The sequence below is a fragment of the Chelon labrosus genome (assembly GCF_963514085.1).
Source record: "Chelon labrosus genome assembly, chromosome: 8".
In the NCBI taxonomy this organism is placed as follows: Eukaryota; Metazoa; Chordata; class Actinopteri; order Mugiliformes; family Mugilidae; genus Chelon; species Chelon labrosus.
This window is the reverse complement of record NC_140358.1, coordinates 9,487,349-9,500,903: the sequence shown is the minus strand read 5'-3', so window position 1 is coordinate 9,500,903 and position 13,555 is coordinate 9,487,349. Positions and strand designations below refer to the sequence as shown.

Below are 13,555 nucleotides of genomic sequence, written 5' to 3'. Positions count from 1 at the left end.
TAACTCACAACAAACAAAAATAACACATGCAAAAACAAACGTACAGTGCTAATGTGACACGATTTGCCGTACTTCTCCCCGTCACGAGACCCGGTTGTGGAGATGTTTTCAGTCTACCACTGAGACACAAAACAACATCTTAAATTAAAAGGTAAGAAAACAACTGGCAATGTATAATATCTGTGTGTGCCAGACAGAACAGGAAATGAGTTTAGTCTCCTCATACTGATATTTTCAGTGAATTCCAAACCTACATGATATCTCTCACAATTTTAGCAGTTAAACTATAAAAGTAATTCTCTCATAACAATGCATACAAAGCCAGAAGCCAATTCCAATAGTCAAAAAAAGAGTGATTGTTTAAAATCAGTGTGACATTCCCCACATACTGTAGTATACGTTCACTCCTTGACACACAGATCACCAGCCAACATACACGCTCATAAACAGATGGCAAAGAACATACTATATATATATCTGACCCATCAAAGGGGCTCGTGTGAGTGTGTGACTGCTAACTCTGAGGCTGAGGAAGCTGTCAGAATGTGGCAAAATGCACACTCTCTGCAAGGCCACACTTTGATCAATACCTTTTCATGTGAGCGCTGCATGTGTCTATCATTGTGCCTTCACCGGCATACTGGAACATTCATCTCTGCAGACATGCCATATTGACAAATTCTTGCTCTCCCACAGTCACAAACCCCAAACCAACCAAACCTCTGCAATGAGACTTACTTACGCTGCACTGGATGGGACAGTGTGCCAGAATAGAAATGACTCTACTCAGTATTTCCCACTCATCGTATGATACAGATGTCTAAATATATCCCAGACTCTGAAAATACATAAAATCTATCAAGGTCACGGTTAGTTATGATGAATTTACTTTTAATTCCTTTCTCAATCTGACTTCAGTGGTGTCTCCCTTAGCCTGTGTGTTTCAGTGTCATGAGGCACATTGGTTTGAAGATGAGAAGAAGACGCAGCTTAATTTCTAGATGAATAAATAGAATAAGACTGCCGACTGCCCTCTGGGGCAGATTCATAGATTCTTTACTTACTGAATATTGGCGCAAATGAATTGCTTTACCCAACAGAGCACGACTGGAGCCACGGCCATATTGTGTTGCATTTGAGTAATTGCAGACATTAGTGGAAATTGTTTCCCTGCACTCTTTCATAGATTGTGCCTTTTATACTAATGGAACAGTTGATTTGAAAATTGACTTTTCCTAGGTACTTTTCCTTGCAGGTTTTATATTTATTGTAATTCCCATCAGTCTAGTTTACTAGCAATCAATGTGCTGACTGCGAAAAGCTACAGTATTCAACCAAAGAGATCATAAAGCTCCTGGTGAACAAGACAAAGGAAGAGACGAAGAGAGAGTGACAAACAATGAGCTCGGGGAGCGAAAAAGCATGTATATAAAAATGCAAGCTCATTCTGCGTTTCGACGAAAAACTCACATTCAACTCGACTTACTTTCTCCGCTGCCTGCAAGGTGACTTACAACCAAAATAAAATTATTCTTTCTTGAGATGGAGCTACACTGAACCAAAGGCATCCCAGAAGACAATGTGCTAGATTCTGCTCCTTGTAAAATCACATTGAGGCCAGGCTATTTCTGAAAGGCAAACCTCAGGCTACAGACCTGTGTCTGTGCTTAATTCTGATTCTAATTTAGTGAGTACGCCATTCGTCAAGCTACAATGAATACGCGCCACCTTTGTGATGGATATAAGCCATGACTTGAGTAAATTGTGCAAAGAACACTTTATATATGGAAGCGCACATCTTTTTTTTCCCCCTCAAGAGCGCTTCAGTTGATTACACATGTCCTTGAACCCCGTTTGAACGCGAGGCAGGAGACATTTATGAGCACAAGTGTCACTGATGATGCTTTGTCACATTAAGCCTGCTCCTCTGTGGACACCACCACATTTTAACATAAGCACAGCATTCATGTCATTACACGTTACATGCTTTATATTACATACGGTAAATACTGCGCACACGGATAGCACATCTGTCGTCCTGTTCCCATAAAACCTAAACATGTCCGATCATTCTTAAGGGCCCTAAAATAGATGAGCAACTAACCGAAGCAAGATACATCTCAACCCCCCTCCCCCTCCCCTTTATTTGTACCCGTTTCTCTTTACTGTGAGATTTATTCCTGTCAGAGGGGCAAGGACATCCATTGCAGTCCGCCGAAGGTCCAGAGTGACAACACTGGTGCCTATAGATCACCAACTATCATGAACCTGGGTGACAGCTCACTCTGAATGACTGGTCTGATAGAGAGTGAGGTCCCAGGCCCTGCCGTATCATCCATCATGCTACCTTCATTCCCAATATGCGCTCTTCATCAAGGCCGGGGCAAGGATGGAAGCTGTAAAAGATGGTGCCCACCCCCTACGCTGCTGTCATTCTTTAAGCCCCACTGTCACTAGCTTTTATTACGTCTGATGAGCCGACAGTTAGCCGGCTCATTAATAAACATCGGCTGGAATTAGACATTTGTGGACGTTATGCAGAGTCAGCTCTCCCAGTCTTTTGCACAACCTCACATTTTCCAGGTTAGCTTTGAGCTCGGTAATACTTAAATAAGAGCAGGCAGGGTGGTGAGGATGATGCAAAATAATCAGGATATCACAGGTTTAATTTGACAGTTTGGATTTTTTTTACTTATTTATGTGCAGGTTAAAGCGGCAGATTATTTTTGTTTAGCCTAATGTCACTTGATCAAATACATTAGCAGCACTTCTGTGCCTGAAGAACAGAGAATGTTGAAAGAAATGTTCTTGAAAGAAAACTTCTGTCATTCCCAAGCACCATTTAAGCTTTGATACTGCTGTGGTTTCCTTGGTGAGGGGCCTCAATGGATAGGATGTGCAGGGTTTTCAGGAGCTTCTGCTGGTGTGGAAATTGTTAGTGTAGCAGATCCTCCAGGAGCCTGAAAGAGGCACTGAGATACTGATAAGTCCTATAGGAGAAAAGGCATGTGGTGATTAATTGCACCGGGTGTGGAAAACTGATTATCTGCTGCCTGTTAGTGTGTGTCGGCGTGTTCTTGTTGAACTTGCCACAGTTCATCGGTGGAGTTCGGCTGTCTTAGTGTCTTCTCGTTCTTCACGTGATCCCAAATTGACTCCCTGCTCCCTGTGGGGGCAACATTATTCGTTGTAGGACTCTTTATTTTTCTAATCACTGAATTCAGTTATTTATGTCTCTAGTGCTACGTACGGTTCTGTCACTGCAGATTAAATCTGGGGCCAATCAGATAAATGGTACTCTGAGATGGATACAGATCCAAACATCTAACTCTTTTACATAATACTGCATGTGTATTTTTCGTGCATTGGAAGAAGTGAGCTGATGTAATGTTGTTTTCCACCATTGTGCCCATAATTTGCATAACGGTTAAAGCAAAGTAATTAGTACTTTGCCTCTGCAGGTCTATTTAAAGACCATTTAAAAAAAAACAACATTAATTGAATTCACATGCAGCTTTATACACGTGGTCTTTTTTTGTGTGGGTTTGTTATTTTTTGAGTCACAAAGGCAGAGAAACATTCGTGCGCTTCATATTCTCATTTGTGAAGAAGATGTTCTGTGCTCTCTGTATAAAACTGCAGTACACGGAAGTCAGTGTGTGGTGAGTGTGTGTGTATGTAATGTTTTAGACTATACTTAGTAGTTCAGCGTGTTCATCTGGGAGTAGAAACTGAGGCATCGCTGTAATCCATTCACGTTCCAGCCCTCTGAATAAGACTGGCAGAGGTTTACATGCAGCGCAAGATTGTGATATTATCACAGCATGTGAGGAGCCGATACCAGGTCATCATAAATGACTTCATGAGGGGGAGGATGAGTCATGAGTTATGTGTAAATGTTTAAAAAACTAATTACGCTGGTATCACGTCATAAATTAAAGCAGGATTAAGCATTGTGGTGGTTCGACAGACACGGCTGATTAAAAGTCATTTTGATCAAGTAATAAATGTGTGAAGCGGCATGACACTCATGTCCATTAGGAAAAGAAGATACAATTCATTTGGGCCGATTTGCTTGTAGCTAATCCATACACAGAGAGAAAATAGGTCAGTGATCGAAGCCAAGCAGGGACTGTGCCCAGATGAGGACAGATGCAGTGTGCCCAATACGTACGAACAGGAACGGAAACACGGGGATTTTCACAGGATCCTAGAATTCCTATAGACACGCGCCATGTGATGTTAGAATGTTATAGAAGCCCTCCTTGATGTCATTTACAGCAAGCATGACTGTAACCGTGAAAGCAAATCTGGTCACGACAGTGTGGCCTGGGGGCTTGTGCATGCCTTTGCATCTGCTTGTCTACTCGTATAGAAAATGGGGTGGATATGAGGTGACCAGGGTGGGTATAATCACCATTTGAGATAAGTTTCAAAAAACGTAACTTACAGAAGCAGACCGCATGCTTTGCCTTGCAATCCCACATTACTCCTCTAATAGACAGCTCTACAATCATTTCATTCAAGTGCAGAAGATCCCGGTTCAGTGCCTGCTAAAAGCCTGCCATAACACTGATTTTGAACATTGAACTGTTTCCCATTTTTATTTATTTAAACACTTACTTTTCAGTGACCAAGTATATGTTGAAGGGCTCACTGTTTTTCGTTTATTTGCCATTAATTTGACTTGTTTTGTGATGTTCTTGATCTGCCTAATTTTTCTTGTTCTCTCCTCAACTCTGCCACTACAGTACTATTTTTAAAACTATCAATGTCGCCAATGTTTGATGTCTTTTTCTTTGCCTGTGTTTCTGCCATGTGTTTTTGCTGTTGTTGTTGTTGTTGTTGTTTTCTTTTGTTTTTGTGTGCGGTGAATTTTCTAACCCCAGTTCATTCTGTTATGGCACCACCACAGTCCAGGATGACGCTGCCCCAGGTACCCAGGAGTACATTATGTTACGGCAGGACTCCATCCATTCTGCGGATATAAGGAGTAAAGGGTCCCCCTTTCGTGCTAAGTGTCACGAAATCTTCTGCTGCCCGCTGAAGCAAGCCGTCCACAAAGAGAACGCAGCGCCCGAAGGTTTGTTCGCACCCCCTCCTTGTTTTGATTTGCTGATGCTCCTCATCTCCCCTGCCCACTCTCGTCTTGTTTTCCCCTCTCTCATATTCTGTGTGAACCGGTAGTTCTCTGTCCCTCCGAACTAAGTTCTCTTTCATTCCTGTCCCATTTTTTAGAGAGCATCTGGTGTGCTTCAGCCCCTTTCTAGCATTTGTGTGTTTGTGGACAAACGGGTGATAGTGTGTGTGTGCGTGTGTGTGTCAGAGTAGTGCCCGACTGAATGTTCAGGGGTGTGTTTGTGTGAGTGAATGTGTTTCTGCCTGCATACCCCTTATGTTGGACTGAGGAGCATAGCATCTGTAGCTCCTGCCCACCCCTCCCTACCCCAAACCATTAACTCGGTCATTGCCACCCTGAGGCGCATGCACAAACCAAAACAAAGTGCAAAAAGAAAAGGGGTTATAGATGGAGGCAGCTGCCGCCCTAATGAGTTCAATGACTAGGCAGTTTCAGCATGTGCTTCCACTTCAGCTGGCCTCATAGAACAGAAAGGTGAAACTCTTTATTCTTCCTGTCCATAAAATTGTGTTTTATATTCATGACTAAAGAGTGATCTGCTCAGCTACATACTGCAAGTCAGCAAACCTCTCTTCCTCCTGTTCCCTGTGATTCCACTGCTTTTGCCTGTGGCTCTATTGTCTTGGTGGCTCCCCTCCTTCCTTCTCCCCCTGACTTGTATCTTTCCCTCCCTTTCCCTTTTTTCCTTCTTCCGTTTCTTTTCCCCGCATTAGTGCTTGCAGCAGCATAAGAATATAACCCCATACTGCATATGCTACTTAAATTTCTACAGTTAAATACATGTATTAAACTTAAATAATCCCTTTGTGCTCCAAGCATGCTGCCATACCCTGCTCTATCTGGCATGCTCATTTCTCAGCTATCCCATAATAGAGTGCTAGGATTGTAGACGTTGCTTTCCTTTGCAGACTTCCCAATAGGTAAGAGAAGAACTCTCTCACTACTGATTTGTTTTCAGCAATGTAATGGTCTGTGTGCTGCTGTATTTAAAAATGGGTCATGTTTTGTACAGTATTTCTCCACTTAGATATCAGTTAACCTGTTGACAGCTTTCTGTTTACCCGATGAAGGACTCAAGCACATGTACTTATCCCTGTGAGAAAAGAGAGACAGCGAGATAGAGAAGCAGCATACTGGCCGAGGTCTGGCAGAGAGAAGTACAGATGTATTATTCAGTTTGTCTGCAGCTCCAGCTGGACGTGACTGAATTTACAAAAGAAGGAGGGGAGACTTCAGCTCTTACGTAAGCCGTTCATGAGGACGTCATTAATGGTGATGCATGACGCGAATGGAAACTGTGCGAAGCTGCGTGTGCAGCAGGGTAAACAGATAAGACAGGAACATCCAACTTCAGGTTGTCTGCTTATATTCTTACCAAAGGCAATGAATAACGCATTAAATATTAAAAAATGCTCAGTGAGATAGTGCGGTATTGACAGTGCTGTTTGTTGAAATGGCAGTATTTGATGTAAATTTGCATGTTTTGAGAGATCTGAGCATGAAAGCCAGTCTTGTCACACCGTTACCATGGCAACATTGCATTGCAACTACTTTGCGTCTCACTCGTTAATGGAATACTTAGTGGCATAGTGAATGGAGTTTGTAAATCACAGTGGATTGCAGCATAGACAGTTAGGTCAGGAGCTGTTTGGCTGTATATATGGTTTGAATGAATCGATGACAGGAAATGGTAGCTAAGAGTTTATTGATGTTTGAGAAGCTGTGGTGGATTTGAGACAATAAGACCTGCTCTGAAAGGTGTGAACACTGAGAACCTTTAAGAGTTATGCTTTGACACAGTCTGTAATCTGCAATTTTTCTGATGCATAGCCTACCCCAGCACTGATGGCTGAGATTGAAGATATTGCTTTCACATATCACAGAACAACATATCATGGGCACATGGATTTAGACTATAGCACCTCATAGGATGAGTTGAAATAATATGGTAAATAGTAAATGCCGTGTTTTTTTTAATAGCGCTTTTCTACCTATTGGTACTCAAAGCGCTTAACAGTCACAGACACGTCTACCCATTCGCTCACACAAGCACACACATTCACACTGGGAGCAACTGGGGTTCCAGTGTCTTGCTCAAGAACACTTCGGCATGTGGCACATTCCAGGGATCGAACCACTAACCGCTCTAACCCTCTGGTTCATGGACAACCCGCTCTACCTCCTGAGCCACAGCTGCCCCTATCAGCTCATCTATGCTGACATGTACGAACACGTTGTGCCCACTCCAGGCAGAGCACTCCTCCAGCCTCAGGTCTGTGTGTGCTACCAGCTCTTTCTTTTCTCTCTTCTCTCTTCATTCTATCTTGATCTAGTTTTGCTTTTTATTTTCAATTCATTTTCTCCTGTTTCCTCCGCTTCTCTTTCTGTGTTTGGCTCTGTACCGTAGCTCCAGAGCAGAAACAAAAGATGGTGCCTGAGGGGGCCAATCTGTGTAAATATCCATCCATAATTCAAACAGCTGCAAGACTTTGTGTTTAGCGTTCCCGGGTATGCAGTATGTACACAGACAGACAGCCTGTGTGGTCCTTATAGAAATGTAAACACAGAAATGTATTTCTGATTGAATTAGGCAGCGCTTTGCGTTTGTGGCTCGGACTTTGATTTGCAGTATTTTCACTTTCTTCGCACAATGTTGACTTTATTGAGTCAGGAAAATGTGTGAACATTTCCTTTTAAAGGATCACACACACCATTGATTTGGCACATTACAATTTTCATTAATTACTCATCTTTTAGTGAAATAACAATTGGTTTCTCTTCTTTTCACTATAGCTTTCAGATATCTGAACTTGAGCTAATCAGCTGTCACTTAACGTATTACTCCATTAACTAACACTGAGCTCAGAAAGAATGCAATTAAATTGGTAATATGATTTGTCCTTTACAAACAGAATAATGTCTGGCACATTTGTTGCTCAACATCCAAGCCACTACTTGTCTCCGTATTGACAAAATAATTCATCAGGTGCCCACTCAGCCAAGAAAATGTAAGCAGAATTTCAAAAGGAACCGGTAGTAGCACCATTCATTTCCCACACTGAAAATGACACAATGCAATTACATTTCAGGGGGCTAGTGCTGCTGCTTATGACAGAATCTGGTTGAGGAGTCTCACCTTGTCCTGCACATTACTGCAGCATAGCGTACAGCCACAGGTTGCACTCATGTCGCAATGGCAGCTTGTTCAATTTCCTTTGTTTTCATTGCATTCAGTCTTCCTGCATCAAAGCAACAACTCTGTTCGTCTAAGTCAATACATAAATAGACCACGCATGAATAAATCATGTGTATGATAATTTGATTTGGTGCCTGGAGAGAGCAGGCTTGTGGGTGCCAATGTCACGTCAGCACTGTAGGTTCTGCTGCGCTTACCTGAGCACTCCGGTCATCTGTGAGAGCACAATGTGCATTTAGCATTACATAAAGCGTCTACCATGTGCTTTTAATCTTGTAGAAGAACAGTGAGTGCAAGCGAAGTTAATTTTCCTTAAGGAGGCGGGAAGAGTGGTGCATAATCACACGTGTATGAAAGTTTGGCTTACATTAAAATTTAATTTAATTTAAAGATATAATGTATAATATTTCCATTTTAAAAGGTTTCCAAATATTTGTTTTGTGTGCTTATGTTATTACTAGTTTCTATAACTTGAAATGTATGTGCGGGCTATAGTATAACATCTCAAAGTTATTTCAGTATTATTATTGGGCATGGATAAAAGCATGGGGTTATTCCACATTTGAATTCACCATATAACATTAGCAACACTTGCTCATTTAACAGTAAGTAAGCAATGCTAGCAATTAAGTTTCTTAAGTTACCTGTGACCATTTCAATAGAAGGAAATGACATAACTTAAATATATCTGACTAACGTGAATAAAAAGCACAATTTCTGCCTGGATGATGTCAGATTTTATAGGCAATGGTGTTGACGGCAACTCTCATTATCCCATGCTAATTCCCAAAGTCATCAAACTGCGTCTTCTGTTACTGTTTTCAAGAAAAAGTGGAGTGCATCAACTGTACGGTGTATATTTGCATCTATAATCACAAAATATTTAGCAGTTTGCTGCACAAGTGAACAGACTCTGTCTTTCACACAAACAGAACATTTCCCCGTCTTCCTTTATAGGCAGCAGTGCTGAGTCAGTAGTAATGCCTGGCTCCTCTGGGGCTTAAACTAAAGGCATAAACAAACAGCAGGAGTGGGTGTGCGTGACAGCATTGACAAGAAACCACTCTGGAGACCGACGGAGAAGTGAAGCAGAGTCAAGTTGCCAGGCTTATTACATTCCATCATTGTCTATTTAATTAAACACTTCTGTCGTATTCTCCTCCACACCTCAGGTCCTCTCCTCAAACATAGAAATAGCCACATATAGAAATACAATAAAGAAGTCAATGTTTGGGACTATTCTGTTCATAAAGAGAATAAAAAAACTTTGTTATGAAAGGACAATATGAGTGAATCTACTGTACAGTTCATGCATATGGAACTAGTCATATAAGAAAGTTTAGGCTGACACTGTTCTTCCTTCCTAACATATTTAAACAACTCTGAATTGTCGATGGCAAGCCCTAAATTGCTCAGTGCATCTGATCAATATAAATGGGAATATTCCCATCATTGCTATATACCCTGTCAACTGTCATTTGCTGTTGCATTAAGCTGTACGAGACTTCTTTTCAGCAATTGACTTTTGGATTCAGACTGTATTATATGCAATATTTTTAAGTTGTATGCTAACTTCAATAAATAAAATTCATTAAAGTCTTAAATTTACTGGGAGAGGATGGATATTTTTTGCATACCAGGGGATACAAAAGATGTTTCATAACCAACATGTCCATATCAGCAGCTTTACTGATACAGATAGCCCCCATCGATGCACTGCTTGACTCAGGTATGACAAACCTTCACCCGGCCCGACACTAACCCAGATTATGTCGCTAAGGGATGTGCTGCTTTGTTTTACGCAGGTACTCCGTTTTAACTACACCCTGGCCCTGAATCCGAGCCAAACACTGACAATCAGTAGAGAAGTCAGAGTAAAGTAACTGTGACACAAGCAGTGTGTAAGTTATCCCCCCGTGTAAACAAGCGTTAATCTACAGTATTTAACTGAGGTAATGAGGCACACGGCTGAGTCAGCACCGCATTAATGGGAGGTTAGCAAAGCATCTGCAGACAGCAAGTATACACAAATTAACATCACTTATTGTGGCGAAGAAGTTCAACAGATGTTTTAAAGTAGCATTATACACCGATAAACCACAACATTATGACCACTGGCAGGAAAAAATTGAATAACACTGAGCAATACCATGTTCTGCTGGGAAACTTTTGGACCTGGCATTTGTGTAGATGTTACTTGGACATGTACCACCCACCTAGACCAGACCAGTCACCCCGACCTCATAACAATGACAATGACAACAATGACTCCTTGATGCAGTCTGATACAGGCACACACACAAAAACTGTTTAAGAACAACTGGAGGCACAAAGGAGACAATATTAGGAAGGTGGTCATAATGTTATGCCTGATCGGTGTATCCTGTCTTTTTATACTCTACACTGCAAAGACTCCTGTGAGAGAAAGTCTGAATTCTGGCATGTCCTCATTTTGCTACTTTGCAGCTTCCTTCACCTTAACGTTACCTTATCAACAACATCCTCTCTGCACTCAGCTTCAACAACTGCAGACACACACACACACACACTCTCTCTCTCTCGCTCTCTAATGCTCTCTTTCAAACCGCTTATCTCAATAAACCTTTTACTCACACTCACTCCCTCTCCCAGGAATTAACAGACCAGACCTCTGTTTGCCCATTTTAATATCACACCCTTAATAATTGTTTCAACACCTCCCAAATGGTGAGCTGTGATCCAAACACATCCAAGAGTTGCTCATAAATGTATGTTCTACTTTGCCAAAAAAACCAATGTAGGGAATTACTAGCATTTTGTTTTTGTTTTCATCTATGTTGATTTTTTTTATTTCGGTAAAAAAAATAAATAGATAACAACATGTTGCTCTGAGGGATTCTCAATATCGAGAACTAGTTGGAAACCGTCGCACCTTATGAAGCTTTGATTTTACTGGTATTTACTGAAAAGGTTAATGCACATACACATACACATAATGCGCACTGAGATACTATAGTGGTCAATACATTGTACCTTATTGTACAATTGTATTAAAAATAGATTCATGGCTTTTTTTTTGGCTTTCATCGACTCATCTTTCCACGTCATCATCTAGAACCCCACACCACACCCGTCAAAGTCAATACACTGCACGCTACTGTATTTGGTCTTCTGTCAGCCCTGCAGCACGCCACCACTAGTTATTCAACCAGTTGTTTTCTCTCCCCAAATCATGACACAGACATTCACTGGCGGCCACTCTTCCTTTCTGTGTTCCTTCCTTTTCCCTTTGCTCAAAAGTTACGTGTCCAGTGTGCACTTTATCTTGCATCTGACAGTCTTTGATATCCAAGGCTTAAAGGCTAAAAACACGACTTAGCAAATTCAACTATTTTCTGTTTTGCTTTTCCTCCCTCAGTTTAGATGCTTGTTTCAGCAGGTTTTCTACAGAAACACAATTTTAGGCAGTGTCCTATATCTTAATAGTGGTTATTACAATCCGAATGTACCAAAGATTTAACTAAGGTAATTATCAATGCATCATTTCTCCAGTAGAGAAACGTTAATGTTTATTATTTTTGGCACTGATATTGAAATGTCCTGCTCAATACATAACAGAGTTGCAACCTATTAATGAAATTATTGGAAATTATTGGAAATTATTGGACTTCTTCTCAAAAATGTCTGTTGACATTATCTCTGTATGCTAACAGACAGGGTTTATATTATCTGTTGTCTTTACTCTGCCTGCCTCAAATATCCAATACTAGGTAGGCTCTACTCCCTTGTTCAGAGTACTGAATAAAACAACCAAATGATATATCTTTCTGCTGTAGCCATCAATTACACCTAGCTGAGTCATGTTGGTTGAACAATCTGACCCACTATGAATAGTCTATAAAAATAATGCATACCAACCTGGATGGCAAACCTGCCCACACTAGTGCTAGTACCAACCAAATATTGAGCGAACACTAATAACGTCCAAAACTATGCTAAAATCCGCACTGTTAAGACCTTAACTGACCTTTAACACTCCTGATTTCTATGCAATAGAAATGTCTGAACTGCCAAAGCTCACCATTAGTTAGGGCCGAGAACCTGTTTGGCTCTGATGCATACAGACAGTTGGAGGGTCATCTTGGGAGATGGCATGGTTATGTAAAACCCCTGCATGTTTTATCTTAAGGGTCAGCAAGTAATGTGCCAGCCTGCCAGCCAAGGCTAATGCTGGCTAGGATTCACATAGACACCCAATTTTTCCCATCATGTAGCCTGTCTGCAACCAAGACAACTCCGGGGAGTCAAAGGAAACACATTTTCAGGACTACAAAAGCCCTGCTGTCCTCTATATACAGAGGCTGGGCTGTATACTGATACGGCCACACTCTGCAGAAAAGTATTTAGTCAAGATCAGAACTGAAAAAGCAGCTTTAAATGCTGTGCCATCCAGACATCCTTTTCTCTCGCCCATCTCCCTTTTCTTCTATGCTTGCGTGCCGAACAAGAGACACATTGTTTGTTTACTTCCTTTCCAATGGCGGTTAAATGTCTGGAAAGTGTCCAGGCTCTTCCACAGTTGCCTTAGCCAATTTAATGCCGACTCACTGATCTGCATGCTGTGCAATATCCTCTTCCTTTGCAAAAGCTGCCAAAACAGCCACGTTGTATATTTCATCAGTATGATGGTTTACTATATTGGCTTTAACGCTGGTATACTGCTCTTACAGAGTCCATTATGATTCATCGGATTTTTGTCTTGACCTACGACATTCATTCAAGTTTGTCCAAGTTCATCTGAAAGTTCTTTTTCTTTAAACTAAAATCTAAATTAGAAAAGATGTGAAGTATGTCGAACAAGAAGAGATAATATTTAATGATAATATTTAAACACTTAAATGTAGAGTCGTCTCATATAACATCAAATCTCTCAAGGTCAAAGTAAAAGCTTCTTGATGAAAAACCACTGTTGAATCAAATATAACTCTTTTACTACCTCTTCCAACTCAAGTTGTGGTCCATTCTTGTGTTAACCAAGGTGTACAGTGCTTCTCCATTACATTCTGTGGGTGTTTGTCAAACAAGTAATTTAATTGGCCTGTATCAAATGCCCTTTACCTCCAACAAGCCCCAGGAGAATGTTTGTGCTCCTGTGTCATTCAGCCTTGTTCTTCCTCACTGTTCTGACTATGCGCACCCATAGTCGGGCGACTTGCATCAGTGTGCCGTGATCCGGAGGC

The 13,555-nt window shown here is 41.2% G+C and overlaps 1 protein-coding gene across 2 annotated transcripts in view; it reads left to right on the top strand.

The window, feature by feature from the left end:
• fgf13a (fibroblast growth factor 13a) overlaps nucleotides 1-13,555 on the top strand; it is a gene marked incomplete at its 5' end in the record, with an annotated part of 78,998 nt that overhangs the window by 30,582 nt on the left and 34,861 nt on the right. The window contains one exon of one of the 2 annotated variants that reach the window (XM_084550101.1): nucleotides 4,916-5,083. The exons of the other annotated variant lie outside the window; for it this stretch is intronic. Within the exon in view, the coding sequence (XP_084406227.1) occupies nucleotides 4,916-5,083 (168 nt within the window). The remainder of the gene's footprint in view (nucleotides 1-4,915; nucleotides 5,084-13,555) is intronic. 2 annotated transcript variants of the gene reach the window in all.